Source organism: Mucor mucedo (genome assembly GCF_025094135.1).
Source record: "Mucor mucedo strain NRRL 3635 chromosome Unknown EV154scaffold_76, whole genome shotgun sequence".
Taxonomy (NCBI): domain Eukaryota; kingdom Fungi; phylum Mucoromycota; class Mucoromycetes; order Mucorales; family Mucoraceae; genus Mucor; species Mucor mucedo.
In genome coordinates, this window is record NW_026252360.1 from 176,042 (window position 1) to 194,148 (window position 18,107).

At 36.8% G+C, this 18,107-nt stretch overlaps 4 protein-coding genes across 4 annotated transcripts; 3 read left to right on the top strand and 1 right to left on the bottom strand.

Annotated features, from left to right (window-relative positions):
• Positions 1–9: 9 nt before the first annotated feature.
• EV154DRAFT_424620 (kinase-like domain-containing protein) lies at positions 10–1,444 on the bottom strand (the record flags this gene model as incomplete). Its single annotated transcript, XM_051596201.1, has 7 exons — positions 10–76; positions 139–640; positions 716–743; positions 804–895; positions 1,006–1,096; positions 1,154–1,235; positions 1,302–1,444. The coding sequence occupies 7 exons, from the start codon at positions 1,442–1,444 to the stop codon at positions 10–12; spliced, it is 1,005 nt and encodes a 334-aa protein (XP_051455452.1).
• A 4,158-nt stretch (positions 1,445–5,602) lies between these two features.
• EV154DRAFT_388829 (uncharacterized protein) lies at positions 5,603–5,908 on the top strand (the record flags this gene model as incomplete). The annotated part of the gene is made up of 1 exon (XM_051595083.1): positions 5,603–5,908. A coding segment is annotated over one exon (306 nt), but the record flags the coding sequence as incomplete, so codon positions are not given.
• A 1,789-nt stretch (positions 5,909–7,697) lies between these two features.
• On the top strand, positions 7,698–7,934 carry EV154DRAFT_424641 (uncharacterized protein; the record flags this gene model as incomplete). Its single annotated transcript, XM_051596205.1, has 1 exon — positions 7,698–7,934. One exon carries the CDS (start codon positions 7,698–7,700, stop codon positions 7,932–7,934), a length of 237 nt encoding a protein of 78 aa, XP_051455454.1.
• A 4,201-nt stretch (positions 7,935–12,135) lies between these two features.
• On the top strand, positions 12,136–14,024 carry EV154DRAFT_515962 (uncharacterized protein; the record flags this gene model as incomplete). The annotated part of the gene is made up of 1 exon (XM_051602318.1): positions 12,136–14,024. A coding segment is annotated over exon 1 (1,775 nt), but the record flags the coding sequence as incomplete, so codon positions are not given.
• Between the last annotated feature and the right edge of the window lie 4,083 nt (positions 14,025–18,107).

Genomic DNA, 18,107 nt, shown 5'->3' on the forward strand with positions numbered 1-18,107 from the left:
AAGAAAGACCTAATCATGTCGAGGTTTCTTGTTTCTATGACGATCATAATTATGTGATGATTCATATTTGGGAAGACTAAATAGTATAAGGTATCAATAAAAGCGGTCTTTCTGACAGGCGATATATAAATGACTTACTTGGCAGGGTTTGTGGGCAAAGGCGAGGAAGAGAAATAATTGTGGTCAAGAGCTTCTAAAGCTGTTGATCGTTTTTTGGGGTCAAGAACTAGTAGCTTGTCTAAGAGGTCTGCAGCAAGAGGATCAAAACTGGAATATTCACGTCGAACACGTCTCACAGTTTTTTTAAACCGGGTCTTCCTAGCATCTGGTAATTTGTGCCAGTTAGGCATGTTTTTTTGATTGGGCGAGCCACACAAATTAAATATTTTTTTTAATTGATCAAGGTCGTCTTGTCCTTGTAATATAGCCCTCGATTTTATCAGCTCGCCGAAAACACATCCAACGCCCCACATGTCAATTGCACTGGTGTATCGCCCTTCACCAAGAATCAACTCTGGTGGTCTATACCATCTAGTAACAACAGATTTGGTATACTCTTCATCACCGTTATCCATATCCCGTGCAAGACCAAAATCGGCAATCTGTAAAATACCGTCATTGTTGATTAAGATATTAGAAGCTACAAAAAAGTTAGTCTAGTCTACCAACTTTGGCACCATGTGGGAATTCTTTGGTCTTTATTTATAGAAGTTACCTTTTATATCGCGATGAAGGATGCGGCTCTTTTATAGAAATAAAAAGGTGTCAGTAAATAATGTTCTATTTTAATCACTATAACCTACTTGATGCATATGCGCTGTTGCTTCTAATAATTGTTTTAGGTATGTCTTGATATCTTGCGCAGTTAATTGTACGTTTGGGTTATGCAGTAAGCCTGCCAAGTCATGTTCCATATACGGGAGTACAATATAAATATTTCGGTTTTCTAAGAAAAAAAGTGAGTTTAAGTTGCATATTCATGGCTTCCAATAAGATTAAACGTACCTGAATCAACAACAACATCACGTAAGGGGATGATATTCTTATGGTTCAGTTGTTTAAGAATATTGATTTCCCGTATAGTTGAGAGGTGTATCTAATGTAATTAAGATCAACTCATTTATAGTTTTCAGTCAAAGTATCTAATACTTACCCCTTCCCCTTCGTCCCCAATTGGCATTCTTTTTAAGGCAACTAAGTCATTGCTTTCTTTATTTCTCGCTTTGAAGACTTCCCTGTAATGTGATATTATTTACGTCAGATGGTATACTCAGTAATGACATGAATATATACAAACTTACCCGTAACTTCCTTGGCCCAGCTTTTCCAGTAATTCATACTTGGTTATTTTCGGACGGTCCTCGGAATTTCGCTCATTCGTAATTTTGGATGGTGTGTAAGCTATGGAGGTTACAGCTGCGAGATTACTAATTGAGGAAGACATGCTTGAAGGTGATCCTTTATGTTTTCGTTTCAAATCATTTCGACTTTCTTGGACTTTAATGTCGCCGTTTGATCGCTTGTTTTGCTCCATTTGGGAAAAAATTTAACGGGAGCTTGTGAAGAGAAGAAAAAACTCAAAGTTGAAAACAAAATTTTTTTTAGAATACAAAAAAGAAGTCACGCTATGTTATTATCCCTTTAAATAAAATAAGAACTGGAATCGCATGCTAAGCCACATGGGGTAAAATATGTAATCTTGGTTATTTTTGGCATCTCATCTAATCACAAATTCAGCGATTCGCATTGACATACGACCGTAACATTAATCAGCCCTAACACGCAGAAAGTATTACACTGAATGATATGCTTAATTAAATGTGTAACGTAGGCTGTTCTCAAGAAAAAAAGTTGATACCCCCGTCTTTTTGGAGAAATTTGAGACCCCCCTCCATCCGGAAATTATAAACTTAAAATTTCATACTTCTCAGCCAAAAGACGTTGAAAATTCTTACTAGCCATTTAAAAAATTAGACCACCCTCAGAAGGTGGAATAATTCTCAAAATAGGATAGCGTACTGTCTTAGTTTTTGGCAGAATTATGAAAATATAAGGCTATAATTCCCTTACGGAGGGGGGTATGAAATTTTTTGCTTGAGAACAGCCTTAGACATAGCTAATTTTATGAGGGTCATGCAGGGTGCACGTAGTCGTATTATGGGATTATGAACCCACAACTGACACCAAATGGTCGAAATATCATATCGCTCTTATCGAGATTTGAATCCATCATAATTGACATGTGATAAACATATATGTTTGTGACATAGCTTATATTCAAATTCTTGTTAGGTTTTTACTCCGGTATTTCTGTGTAAGGGTAACATAGAACGAGCATAACAGCGAAAGAACAACGATCGCGTTGCCAAAAAAACATAGTTTGAATTGTTTAAAAAACTTTAAATTTTGGCTATCATAGTAGTCGAAGAGAGTGTTCAAATGTTTTAAACATTTGTTTCCTAAATTGTCTTACAAACAAATTTTCTTGGCTTTTTCGATAATAAAAATATTCGTTAGAAACCTGGAAATCTAGCAATATAATTCAATTCTGGAGTTGTAAAATTCTAATGAAAACTCGGCTCGTATGGTTAGTATAATGGCGGGGGTACACCTACACACTTTCGTCGATGAAAGGAAAGTGTTTTTATAGACTGGAATTGGTTGATGGTTTACCCATAAAGCTTGTTTGAATAGTACTCCTTGCCAGATTTGATGCATGTCGTGATCGAGACTTTATACTTAATATATGACTCCACCTACACTTCTTAAATCTTCCATTTGATAATCGTAAATATAATTCTTATTGATACTGTTATATTAAATACTGATCATTTAATTTATGTACAGGCTTGATCTCATATCATCCTTCATACAAGTATAAGACATACATTTAAATAATAACATTGATATGAAAACATATGCAGGTTACATCCGCCACATTGAGGTGCCACAGGTATCTGAATTAAGAACTACATTTTCTCCTGAATATTTTGCTACAAGACATACACAGTAGAATGTATATTATTGTTATTGTTATTGACATCTCATTATGGCCTTTATATATGGGATCATTACATCCGAGTATTATCTGGACAAATCTACCCACGACCGTCATCAGCCCATCTGTGATCAACGTCTAAAATAATGTGTATATAAATACACCCTTTTATTTGTTTACTAAAGCCTTAGTTAATTTTTGCAAGTTTGATAATTTTCTTGTTTTTATTTTATAAATCTTCATCGATTTCCACACCAACAGCAGCGGCTTTATGTCAGGTGGAAGACTAGCTTTATTTCGATTAGAATGATTCAATATTCTAAGTTTCACCATTCCTCCGTGGGTATTAAATGTCTTATCTATGGCTACCGTCTTCCACTTATCTCCAACCCAACTCTTCGCCCCTCTCAACCATCTTTATGTCGTCTTTCAACAGTCAACAGCACTTAGCAAGTGAGAGACACCGAAATACACAACCTTCTTCAACAACAAGCAATTGACGTATTACAGCATCAACATCCAACAAACGGATTCGTTTCCAACTGTGATAGTTGAGGATAGAGATAGATAAATAAAAACAATAAAATACTTTGAGACTGCTTTTAAGTTTTATTAAGAGTAAAAGTAGATTCAAAGTCTGAGAGTTCTATTCTCAATATCAGTTTGCATATTTATATATGTTAAGAGAAATCGGATTATGAATTTAATTTGATGGATAAGTTACACAGCACTAAAATAGTGCTTGTAGTTGGATATGATATAATGCATAAGAGATTAGTTCGTGTTGTGATGTAATAATGTATGGGGTGATGACATGAGATTTATTTTTAATATTGTTTTATGGTGGATTAGTAACAACAGTAGGTGGATCACCACACCAACCTTTTCGTGATTACTGTGCTAAACGCACATACAGTAAAATCATCGGTAGTCCAAATTTATATAAATTATCCAAATTTGGAAATCTGACACATTGAATACAATGGAAGAGCCGATAGAAAATATTGTTAGAAATCATTGAAGCAATCTGTCGGCGACAACGTACCCTTGAATTCATGTAGAACTCAACAGTAAAGATAAATTTATGGACTAGCAATTCTAATAACAGTCAGCGTTTAAAAGAGTATAAATAAACCCCATTATTTTATAGTTAAAACTTCAGTTAAATAAAGTAACAAGGACTTATAATCGTACCTATCGTGCCATTATTTCATTTTATATACTTAATATTTTTTTATCAAATCAGAAGTAATTTATTTGTTATAATTCCAAAAAGGGTGGAGTCTGCGACCTGTAATCGACCTCAAGCCTCTCAATCATACCTGCCAGTCCAGCATTTCAAGATGGAAACCATGCAAACTATCACCCATCTACTACAACCTGGCAATTTTTTGACATTCATCGATTTACAAGACGCATTTTATCATGTATTGTTTCAGCCGCAACATCGTCATCTCCTGCGATTTCAGTGAAACCTCAACACGTATCAATACCGCGTTTTATCTTTCAGTCTCAAACCTGTTTTGCATGGAGAACAAAATAAAAAATAAACCAAAGTGATACTGTTAGAACTTGGATACCACTTTTATTATGGACGAAAAAATATAATTAAAAACGTATATAAAATTGAATTCAAAAAAAGATATTGATGGTGTATGAGAAAAAACTATGGATATTTATATAAAGAACTGGGATAGTTCTAGGGAGAATAGTAAGCGCCTTATTGGATCATGATGTAATAATCTGGTGATAGTAAATAATCAACATGTCTTTAATTTTAGCCCTTCCATACTGAGTATATAAATATTAGTCAGAGGGATCAACAGTTATAACATCAAATGACAAGAGTAATATTTGTGCTCAGGATCTATTAATATTCTATAGTCCAGGCCCATTCGATTGTATTGCTTTTGCAGAATAAATATTTACTCGCCACAGGGATGTGCCCTGTGTACAGACTCCAACGGTAGGATGAGAACAAGTGGGGTAATGCGTGATTCATGATTAACTTTTATATTTATTATCCATCCATAATGTGATGTGACAATTAACTTTATTATTATATCTATGATATCCTCAACAAAATCAGTACTGAAATGGGCTTGTCAACAAGGGATTCGAATTACCGCGTACCTAGACGATCTTCTGATTATAAGAGCCTCAATGGAACAAGCTCCGGATTTTACTCACAAGGTATGCAAAAAAATGACCAGCTTGAGATGGTTGATCAATATGTCCAAATCATTACTGACACCTTCACAGTCTATTAATCACTTATGGATGGATATCAACTAAGAAGATATAACCATTTCTGTTCACGGGAAGAAAATCAGAGCAATCCGCAGAATGGCGTACTCCCTTCTCAAGCAATCAACAGTCAGTTGGTCCACCTTAGCCCGGTTCATAGGATCGGCCATGGCTCCTCAGTTAGGCAACTATCAAGCACAATTTCGGACTCGACACCTTTTAGCTCAATTGTACCGTTCTCGTTAACTAAATTATTATCTTATTAATGCACAGATGCAGAAAGAAGTATTATGGTGGATAACACAAATGACGAAATGGAATGGGAATCATCTCTTGTCAACCCTTCCACTAACACAAATTTTTATGGATGCATCCGATCAAGAATTTCGAATTGTTTGGGATCAACATTCTATCCAAGGCCAAGGGACCAAGCAAGAGCAATCTGTCCACATCAATCAAAAAGAGTTGCTAGTGATCGACAAGGTGTTTCAATTTATTCCTTTTCACAGGCATCACAATCTCCAATTATGCATGGACAACACATCCGCAATTGCGTACATCAAGCACTTTGGGGGACCCGAATCCTCAACCCTCAACACCATAGCTCTCGATATATGGACATACTGCTTTCAGAATTCCATTCAGCTGTCAACTTTATACGTCCCGTCCAAGTTGAATCGGGGGAGGCGTCATCAAGAGCACTACATGATCAAATCGAGTGGTCACTGCCAACAAAGACCTTCAATCAACTCAATCGTCTATGCGGCCCACAAGAGGTAGATCTCTTTGCGTCTCCAACACGAAATCCTCTCCCGCTATTTGTCACTTGGAATTACCATCCTCAAGCCATGTGTACGAACGCATTCAGCAAGTCATGGAGACACCTACTAGGTCGCTTATACTAACACCCCCATGGAACCTAACACTGAAGACACTACAACGTTTACTGCAGGAACCTCGACCAGCAACCCTGATCACACCGAATTGGCCGTCGACCTCCTGATACTTTCTAGCGTTACAACTGGCACGATCCACACCTCTACCGTTAGAAGTCTCCATAAAGAACACAAGCGATCAAGAATCATTACTCCTTACGAAGAGTCGGAAATGGACTTTTCTGGCCTGGAACCTTTAGTAAAACGACTCCGTCTTTTCGAATCTCCGTTAGCTATCATCAATACGCACTTTTCCAAGAGACCCACTCCCTATGCATATACACAGTACGTTTCTTAACTGGTGTAGCGTACGCGACATAATTCACCAAGGACAGCCAATATCCTAAGTAATCAATTTTTTGGCGGAATCTCACTCTCTTAAACAATGGAAAAAATGATCTACACCTACTTATACATCACAACTGATTCAACTCTTTTCACTTCAGGTGCAAAACACTATTCGAATGTCGGAAAAGTACACACAATTCTGCAAAGCACTCAAAGCAAACACCATCAATCCACTTAAAACATGGGACTACAACATCACTCCAGCGTTGGAATACTTGATCTCACTCTGCCCTACTTCTTCATTGTCCAAAGATCTGTAAACAGCTATAACTGTATGGTTATTAGCTATAGTGGGCTCTCTGATACCTTCAAATATGGAATGCGTAGACTTGACATATTGATCGATATCCCAAGATATGATCCTCAAATTGGTCATCGTGGCTCCCAAGGTGAAACGAGCTGGTGCTCGCATAACCAAAACAATTACTATTTGTGGTAAAACACATAATATATAACTACATAAACTACATAAATAATAACGGCTACAGCCAATAATAAAGATACACAATTGCATAACAAAGCATACAACCAATAAAATACATAATACCATTTAGATAAGGATATGACAGTAAAATATCCTTATCACCATTCTACCATTAGTCATAGACAGGGACAGAATTTCTATAATAAGGAAATAGAAAAAGAAAACTCTGTGTTACCTCACAGAGTATCTTCAAATCCAAATATACCTGCTGTAATCATAAAAGATAGACAGCCATTTTTCTGTGTAACATACACAGAATATAGTTTCTCAAGCATAAGATAGTGATAAGCACAGTAACAGCTTATCACAATTAGAAATCATTACCATCTAACAATTCATATAAATAGGACAAGTTCTAGATAGATAGTTTTCTTTTAGTTTATTTTTAACCTTTAACCTGGAATAAAACCACACTGGATATTTAACTTATTCCCTGTTTTTATTTTTATTCTTTTTATTTTTCTGTGTAAACCAATCCCGTTTACCACACTATTCATCCTCATGACAATCTGTTGCTCTGCCCGATCTAGCTTATCAACTTTATTGTACCAAGATTGTTCACCTCGAGGCCATGAACCCTCACCCAGTTTTTCCAGACGTTACAATCAACGCACTCTTTAGGAGTCAAAAAGTCAATACTGTTGCTATAGGTAGCGAACAAATCTTCAAGCATATCCAGTCGATTATGACTTATGTTACTTGCCCTTCTGATACTTCTCCCCGAAGAGCACGTGCCTTAGCTTCCACATTGGCGGCACTGTCGGAAATTTCTGTTGATGATATTGTTGTCCATGGTAACTGGTCTTCTAAGGATCTATTTGGACAATTTTACCGTGTATCGGTGAACACTTCTACTGATTTTACAAGACTTACTCTGGATACACAACAAAGATCCGATAGCTCCAAGTGTAATATAATGTAGATACAAATTTATGAAGTATTGAAATTATTACACGAGAGCAAGGATTTTTGTTGTTTCCGCCCTCCTCTTCCCATATTTAGTTTACTTTATTTATAAAACACATGCCCTTGGTTGATACAAAGGCCTCGTACACATCTTTAGTTAGAAAAAATTTTACGTTTTGTTGCCATTTGCTTTATGATAGCCATAAAGGACTTGACCTTCATTTCCAACAAGTTTCCTGTGTTATAACAATAAGTTAAGTCAGAAAGAATTCTTACCGTCTTTTAAATGTTAATGTCAGGAGCGGGGCGGGGCAAGAGCAGAACAGAATGATTATTAAGGTGAGGGACGAGGCAAAGAGAAATTATATATCTATTAGTATTAATATATATATAAAAGGAATTTAGCAAAAGGTTTATTCAAAGAAACAGGAAAAATAGATAAGATCTTGAATACAGAAATAAGAATAAATAAACATGCTGTTATTTATATTAATTGACAGGTCGGGTAAACAAGGGTTCGGGGATCAGATATACAGAGACAGATTATTAGTCATATTGAGTTTGGGACATCTTTGGGGTAGCGGGCATAGATACAGATAATTTCGGGGATAGATGCAGAGGATAACATGGGCTGATATTATTAATGTTTTACAAGGGAGTTCAAAGGCAGAGGTACAAAGGAAACGGGTGTTAAATGGGTTTTACAAGGACAAGGGATAACGGAGATACATTATTTGGAACAGAGACGTTAGACAGGATACAATAGTGATGTTTGACAGTGACATGTGTGACAGGAGACAGAGAACAGGGAACAGGTGGAACAGGGACAATTGGCTATTTGGGTTTCAATAATGATCTGAGACATTTTGCATGATAATATGCAACTGAAACCTAAGCGGTTCATGACAGTTAACATACAGTCCGGTCTTTTTTCTTTGGACAAATTTTTTTTAAATCTCAAAATGAAATTTCTTTGGATATGAATCTAGTACAAGATTTGTTTACTCTCCGAGAAAACAGACTTAAGTACTCCCAACAAGGCTTCGTCGCTATCCGTCACAAAGCATTTTGGTAAGTTAACGTGCCTCCAGTTTTAAATAGCGATTTTTTTTTGTATTTTTTAATTGCCTAAAACTTTCCCAAATCAACCGATATACCAATGCGAATCAAAAGATATTATTTAAAGAGTCTTTATAAACAATATCTTATGAATAAAAAAACATTTTTACTGCAAAAAAAAAAAAGTTGTAGGACATCAAAGTTGGTCGCTTTTCAAAAAATTAAGCGGGGGCGTATAAGTGGGGTTGGAGATTTGAAACACTACTATGCACATCCCATTAAGTTCATTCTCCGTTCATGTAAATGTCAGCCAATAGAATGGCCTTATTTCTACTGAGAAATGTGCCATAAATGTTTTCCCCCAAAAAAACCCAGTCCCACTGGAATCCCTAACATGGCAGATCTTGTAAATGCATAAGGTTTTCCAAAAATAAATTCTATGAAATATTTAGTTGCATAAAACAAAAGAGAAAACTATGTACAAGAATGTCTTATGATTGCTTTTTTAACTTATAAGAAAAAAGTAAAGTATTTACGACTTCTTTCATTTTCGGTCGTTACACCACTATGTCGCGCATGTAATATTACCCCTGATACATATTCCTTTTTGGGTGAGCCGACTTGACATATTTTTAAAGTTTTAAGGTTTTTTAAATAAATACTCTACAAATTGTTTAGATATAAATTTAGGTAGCTAAAACTGTATACGATCATTTTTTAAGGTACCTTTATTACTTTATATAAAAATAAATGCTGAGAGTCTTTTCATTGTCGCCTCCTAAAATCAAACGGGGACAATCTGACGCGTCTGACGAATATTAAATGCTCCTTTTTATCCTTTTTGCAATTTTTCTATCATAACATGCCCAGACCTAACAAAAAACAAAAGGCTATTAGAAACAGACTTATACGAGAAGACGGATGCATTCAATCTGCCGAGGCGGTACTCCTGGAATGGGAAACAGTGGAATTAATTTACGATCAACTAGTGGATCAAGCCAAAGTGAGAAATTCGAGAGATAAAGCAACGAATTAAGAATAAAAATAAAGAAATTTGACGAAGTAAAATTATCAAACTGCAAAAATAAACTCAAGTCTTTATTATACAATAAATTGGGTTCTTTATATACATATTCAGGGCTGGCTGAATATCAATCATTAAAGTGAAACCTTTCAAATATACAATAGGCGTATTGTCAATTGAAGATCGAGCATCTCATGGTACCTTCGAGAATCTTGTTATTGACGAGCGATCATATCATTGGATTGTATTATCTGGAATAAATGTATGACTATTGTTTTCTATATGTTGATGAGTAATCAATGCGTAGTAAATAGAGTGTAATAGCATGTATTTGATTTAAAGAGTAATGCAATAATGATTTATAGAAAGGTTATCAAATAAGAAAGAAAGAATTGCTGCTAGAGTTATATCTGTATATAAGCTCGATCACAACACAAAGTTGTTAGAGCTGAGGCGAGTTGTCTTGATATTATTTCAGATAGCAATACAGAAATAACCGAAAGACCTCTTACGTACACCGGTACTTCCAGAACAACAAAAGGAGAAAGAACGCCGAGACTGCAAACATTGATCCAGCACATACACCTCCGTGTTTTGGATATACTGTTGTAAAAAGTGTGGAAACGCCGCAATAAACAAAGTTAATTCCGCACACCGAAAAAGAAATCGAAGGGATCAAAAACATTATGCCTGCTGTCATGGCTCTTATTGCACCTGTAATGGGTAAGAAGAAGGACAATAATGCTCGTGCATCATACAACAATGCTAGGTATTTATCTGTGTACGAATATTGCTTGAATCGTTTGGGTGGAAAAAAGAAAGGATTGGCTTCAGAAAAAGCAGCCGAAAAATTCTGGCCCCAAATTCAAAGGAATACCGTGGGATGACCATTGGCAAGTGGACAAAGGAGTTCATTGACGAGGGTAAGCTTTCTGACCACTCGCAAGGCGCCCATGTTAAGAGAGTATCACTTTTAAGTGACTCGGATGTCAAGATGGCCGTTTTGGAAGAAATTCGAAAGATGAAACCAGCTCTTCGTTCCTTGATTATCATCAAAAAGATTATCGACGAGCAAATCATTCCTTCTGTTCTTGGTGTGGCTGAAAATGACTTAAGTATGACAACAATTTCCCGTTATTTGTACGAATGGGGATATTCATACCGAAAAAATAAAAAGACTATTTTTTCGATGGCCATGAAAGAGAAGATCTGGTCAACTAACGAGATGAATGGTCTAAAAGAATGGTCGAATACATGAAAAGATGAGAATTTTATGCTGGTGACAATGAGGAGGAGATTCTTGAGGCAGTTCTGGATGAAGATATAAAACAAATTGTGTTTGTTACGCACGATGAATCCACATTTTATGCAAATGATGGTAAGGATGATCTGTGGTTGTTAGAAGGTGAGAGCCATATCAGAAAGAAGGGCCCAGGATCGTCAATAATGGTCAGTGAATTTCAATGGCCTTGCCATGGAACCATGAAGAGTGCTGGTTGGACTTCTAGAAGGTTTTTCAAAGCGGGTGTGGGCAGAGAAGGGTACTGGAAGTACACTGACATGTTGGAGCAGCTTCAAGACGATGCAATCCCTTTGTTTGAGCTGCTCCACCCGGTTGTCAAGCTGTTTTCCTCTTTGACAACAGTTCCAATCACAATGCATTCGGTGATGATGCTCTTGTTGCAAGTCGTATGACACTTAATGAGAAGCCATACAAAGATAACGAAAATTATCTGTGATATTTGATAAAAAGCACTTATAAAAATAATGAGATAAAACGAATATTTTTATTAGGGTAAAAATAGACTAAAGAACTCTGCTGCTATAAAATAATCAATCCTTTTTATATTGCCAACATCTCCTGGATTTATGATGAGTCAACCTTTCTGGTTTTGGAATAAATCTATATTTTAGTCTTCCATCTTGTGTTATCTAAACTCTACTCGTTAGAATTGATTAAAGGTAACGTTGTCCCAGATGTGTGAAACGGGAACACGAGTATTCTGACAAATACTTGGTGCAGTGGCACACTTCTTTGTAAGATCGTGTAACGGATATGTAAGAGTTGTGTAACTAGGTACTAGGTACTTATACCTAGACCAAGCACATAATAATAAAACTCAGTTTATAACCTATCTTATTCCGCTACCTCTTACATTGGTGGAGTAGCTTAAATAGCGTTTATTGTCTTAAAAACAACCTTGATAATAATCAAATAAAATCAGCTTACTGTTAATTCTTGTCGATCATGTCTTATTCTAATGGAGGGGATCAACCTCATAATCCATGGAGCCTCGATTATAATCAGATCGTAGCTACCGAAAGAAGTAACGACGCCGAGATTCAACACATTCAGTATCAAGCACAACAATTAAAGATGCAATTTGATCATGAAATGGATGCATTACGTTTATCCAGTGTCGAACAATTACGTCAGTCTAACATGAACCATCAGACACAAATTGACAGTATGCGAAAGGAAGTGGAAGAAAGAGAAAGTCGACTGGAAACCACCCATCTCCAACAATTTGAAAATCTTAAAATATTTTATGATAGGCAACTTGCTCAACAAAAAGAGTTTTATGAGCAACTGACCACAAAAATTGATGAAAGAACCGAAAAATTGGAAGATAGAGTTTCGAAATTGCAACATTCATTGGAAATAGCTCACCAACAGCAAAATCGAAATGAGGCAACCATCGTACTTTTGGAGACTCAACTTAAAGAAATGACTACTCGTAGTGAAGATCTGTATGAACGTGCAGAAGGTCTGAATCGGGAAGTTGATAACCTTCAGCTCACTTGTGATACATTGAGAGCTGAAAATCGAAAGCTTAATGAACAAATCAAGCTTGGATTTCCTATTACTGAAGACGCAATTGTAACCAGAACGGATATTGAAAGGGCTACACAAGCATCAACACCATTCTCGAAGGAAAAAATTGTAGGGGAATATCACCGAGGTAACGAATCTTCACACCTGGAACAACATTCTATCAGTACGCATGGTTCACGCATGGAGGAGGATGTTAAATCAGAGAGATTCGAATCTGTCAACAACAGTTGGGATAACCAATCCGTAGGTTCAGCTACACCATCGGTGGTATCACAAGCAAGACATCTGGCAACAATGGCATCAGCCAATCGTGTCAACACAGGTCGGGCATCAGTGGTTAGAAACACGCAATCGCGTAACAAACACCCGACACCAGCTTTTTACGGCACGAATAAGCCTACTTCACAAGAATGGCTATCACAATTTCGTAAAGTAATTTTATATCATCAATATAACAATGAGGAATGCTTAGCTGAGTTTATGATGGCTATGCAGGGTCACGCAAACTCGTGGTGGGAAGCACAACCGGACACAGTCACCAAAAACTTTGAAGCGTTGATAATCGCATTTGAAAAGTTTTATGGTGGATCTAAGGCTTCGATGGCTCGATCCATTGCTACCCTCAAAACCTTAGCACAGAACAAGGAATCCATGGCTACTTTTGGCCCACGTATCATGAATTTGATTTCGACTGTCGCACAGGGCAATGAAGAATTGAAACTTAGTTTCTTTTACTCCGCGGTAGATTCCAAGGTCGCTGATACGGTAATGTCCACTAGACCATCTTCTTTGGTGGAGGCCGTGAATGTAGCTATTGAATTGGAACAAGGCCTTTTGTACAAGAATGGATCATCAGCTCATAGAACAGCTCCAACTACTAAGGTCGACTGGGCTCCAATGACTTCAGAAAACGGGGTAGATATGATGGATGTCGACGTAAATGCGCAATATCGTCATCGCTCGTCCAATCACAAGGACAAGAACTCTTCAGGTTTGAAATGTCATGTGTGCGATAAATCTAATCACGTAATGAAAGATTGTTTCGTACTTCGGGATGCCAAGGCTATGGCTAAGGAGAAGCAAGATAATAAGAAGGACAAGAGTCACCATTCCAAGAAAAAATCGAAAGAGCCTACTAAATCATCACATGCTCAACAAGCCGTTCCCATAGCGAGTAAGGATATTAGTCCAATTACGGATGAGAGTGATGAACTAGACATAGATATTACTGATAATTATTTTTATTTTTTACATCAAAATAATCAAGAAAGTTTGGACCCACTTCGAAATGACAACCTCATCCCAAATATCGCAGGAGGTATGTCCGATGTAACCAATTTTGTTTTGGAAGCCACAACATCAACAAGTCCATCTGGTGATAAAATGAAAACAAATGTTCTGATTGATACAGGTGCTAATATCAGTACTATCACGCAAAAAGAAGCCGAACGACTATCATTGCAGTTCAGTGAAGCAGCACCCTTGAGAATTATTTACGGTAATGGATCAAGTGGATTATCGAAACAAGCCGTGTGGATGCCATGTTCAATTCAAGGTATGGACTTAGGTGGATTCTTTTTACGTGTTGTAAATACGCAGAACTTGACAACTATCTTGGGTATGGACTGGTTATTACAGATGGGATTACTTTTGGACCCGCTGTATAAACAACTAATCCCACGATCAAGTGTATCGGTCAACACACAAACTACTGGTAACGAATTTGAGGGAATACCAGGTGAAATTACGAACATTTTACTTCTATATCCTGACCTTTACAATGAAACCAATATCCAAAGTATCACGAATGCACCAATTGTTCATCACATTGACACAGGCGATAGTAACCCAATTGTATCTCGAAGTAGACGTTATTCGCCAAAAGAAAACGAAGCAATTGAAGCAGATGTCAAGAAGATGCTAGAGATGAACGTTATTAGAAAAAGTAACTCACCATGGAGTTCCAACCCGGTAGTAGTGCCAAAACCTGATGGAAGTACTCGTTTTTGTACGAATTTCAGACCGTTGAATGCTATTACCAAGAAGGATAAGTACCCGTTACCACGAATGGAAGAGCTTCTGGACCGGTTAGGAGGGGCTACGTGTTTTACTAGTATCGACCTTAAATCGGCTTATTGGCAACTATCGATTGCTGAAAAGGATAAATGCAAGACAGCGTTTCGAACAAGCAGTGGACTATACGAGTATAACTGTTTGGCGTTTGGTTTGACAAATAGTCCTGCTACGTTTGCTCGCTTTTTGAATACATTATTACAAAGCGTAACAGAATTCACTATTATTTATCTAGATGATATTTTAATCTTTTCGACCTCACGAGAAGAAAACATCCGTCAAGTTCAAGAAGTTTTAAGAATTTTAGCTCACTGGAACTTGAAGATAAACCTCAAGAAATGTCAATTTTTGGTGCCAGAACTGAAATTCCTTGGATTCATAGTATCTGCAACTGGTGTTCGAAGTAATCCTGTCAAAACACTACCCATACAGAATTGGCCTCAACCATCCAATGTAAAGGAATTACAGCAGTTTTTAGGTATTTGTACCTTTTACCACAAATTCATTGACAATTTGGCAGAAATGGCAGCCCCACTATACCAACTATTGAAGAAAAATGTTCCGTGGGATTTTACTGACAAGCGTAATAAAGTATTTCAACAGCTGAAAGATCGACTGATCAAACTACCGGAGTTAGCTTATCCACAAGTCAACTTGCCGTACGATTTGCATTGCGATGGGAGTAATTTTGCTGTGGGGGCGTGCTTAGTCCAACAAGGTCGTCCGATTGCTTTTGCAAGTTCCACTTTGAATGCTGCTCAGCAAAACTACACCACAACGGAAAAGGAATGCTATGCTGTTGTCTGGTCTTTGAAATATTTTCATTGTTATGTCCATGGAGCCACGCTGAACATTTACACTGATCATGCTGCACTGAAGTCGATTCTAGCCACCAAAGATCCTAAAGGTCGTATCGCTCGTTGGATTGTTGACATTTGGTGTTATGAATTCAACCTGTTTCATAGAAAAGGTAGTGAACATCTCGATGCCGACGCATTATCCCGAATCCGGGTGACGAATGAGGAAGGCGGATATGTGGGATCGGTAAATCAACAAAACGAATCTCCGGCCGATCAACTTCAAGCACAACAACACGAAGACCCAAAAATTAAGGCAATATTGGATCAAGATACACCTATTGAATTACCATTTGTAATCAACGGTGGAGTGTTATGCCACGCCAAGAAGAACAAGCCGAAAGTGCTGGTCATCCCTAGAACAATGGTCCCAAAATTCCTAGAGGCAATACATTGTAACCCCTCAAGTGGACATATGGGTAGGGACAAGACGCTTGCCAAAGCTCAAGCTAATGGTTGGTGGTGGAACATGCGAAGCGATGTTTTGGAGTTTATTAAGAATTGTCAGAAGTGCAAGATGTTCAAAACACCCACACACAAGTACAAGAAGATGACGAGCATTGAAGTAGGTTACCCTATGGAGAAATGGGCTGCAGATATTGCGATTCTGCCAGAATCAACATCAGGAAAGAGATACCTGTTAGTACTCATGGACTATTTTACAAAATGGACAGTAACTGCAGCATTGGAATCGTTTGATACCAAATCGGTCGCCGATGTCTTAATTTTCTCGGTCATCCTTGTATTTGGAAAACCTGGCCAATGGATAACAGATAATGGTAAAAACTTTATATCTGAAGCTATGAAAACAGTGTGTCAGCGTATGGGTATCAAGAAGGTCGATACAAGTGTAGAACATCCGCAATCCGATGGATTAATTGAAAGAATGAATCGTACCATCAAAGCATCTCTATCACTATATTGCGAAGCAAATCCACAAGCATGGGATTTATATTTACCTTTTGTCACGTTTAGTATTAATACTTCAGTACAGAAATCAACCGGATATACTCCTTTTCAAGCTATGTTTGGTCGTCAAGCGGTACTGCCAGCATTAGAAGATTTTCCAAGATTATCATCAAAGGGTTATCAGGCTGAAGAATGGATCGCATACTTAAATCACTATATTCCTATCATTCATGAGGATATCAAAATTAATATTCAAAAAAGCCAAGAAAATCAGCAGAAATATTACAACCGAAACAGAAAAGAAAAAGGGAAATTTGTTGTTGGGGACGAAGTTATCAAAATCAAGATGAAAGATAATTGGAAATTTAGTGAACCTAAATTTTCCGGCCCGTGGAGGATAGTAAAGGAAACCAACAAAAATGGTGATGCCTTTTTATTAGAACTGATTGATAACTCAAAAGCCAAAAGAAGAATTATCAAGACAACAACTGCAAACATTAAAGACATCTATAAAGTTTGAATTAGATATTATATAGAGCGTTTATTAGTATAGTTTAGAAAGTCCTTTTATAAGGGGGACAATGTAAGAGTTGTGTAACTAGGTACTAGGTACTTATACCTAGACCAAGCACATAATAATAAAACTCAGTTTATAACCTATCTTATTCCGCTACCTCTTACAGGATACTATTAAAAGATACATACTTGTTTGTCAAGTGTAATTGGCAATAGAACATAATAGTTGTAATTGATCATTTATGCTTTAATTTTCTAATGCATAAAATATGATCCCAAATATAGAATATCTTATCGAAATTTGTATATTTGGTTGAAGAAGATAGGTATCCATTAATTCATACACTATTTCTTTATACTCTTTATAGGCAGTATAATTATATCAACATATACGTAAATGAACCATTTATACTAATAGCTGTTCTATTCTCTCTATGGGTAGCTAAGCCATTGAGAGAACTATTAATATTAAGTTTCTCTTTCTTATAATTCTTGATTTGATCTGAGAAGATTCTCTTCTCGATCGGTGATATCGTAACTCAGCGGTATAGCATTCTGTATCCAACTGTCATTCGTATATCGTATTTAGGCCAATCATGCAATCGTTTATATATAAGTATGTACTCAAAGTAGGAGAAGTTGTATAGCAGTATACAAGCGTATGCTGATATGCAACATCAAAGGTTGTTTTAATTTCATAGTTTATTTATTTAAACGATTTGCTTAATTATTCTTAAGTAAATCGTACCCAAATACGACGCCTTTAACTGCTTATTTTGTAAATATGTTACACTTGGAATTACTGTCATCTTAGACACATTGTACTTCCATATCTTTAGTAAGCCTTAGTCACTGTATTCTTCTAACCTTGTGTTATGATAGTAGTAACTATCTATATTGGGTAATTGATTCCTT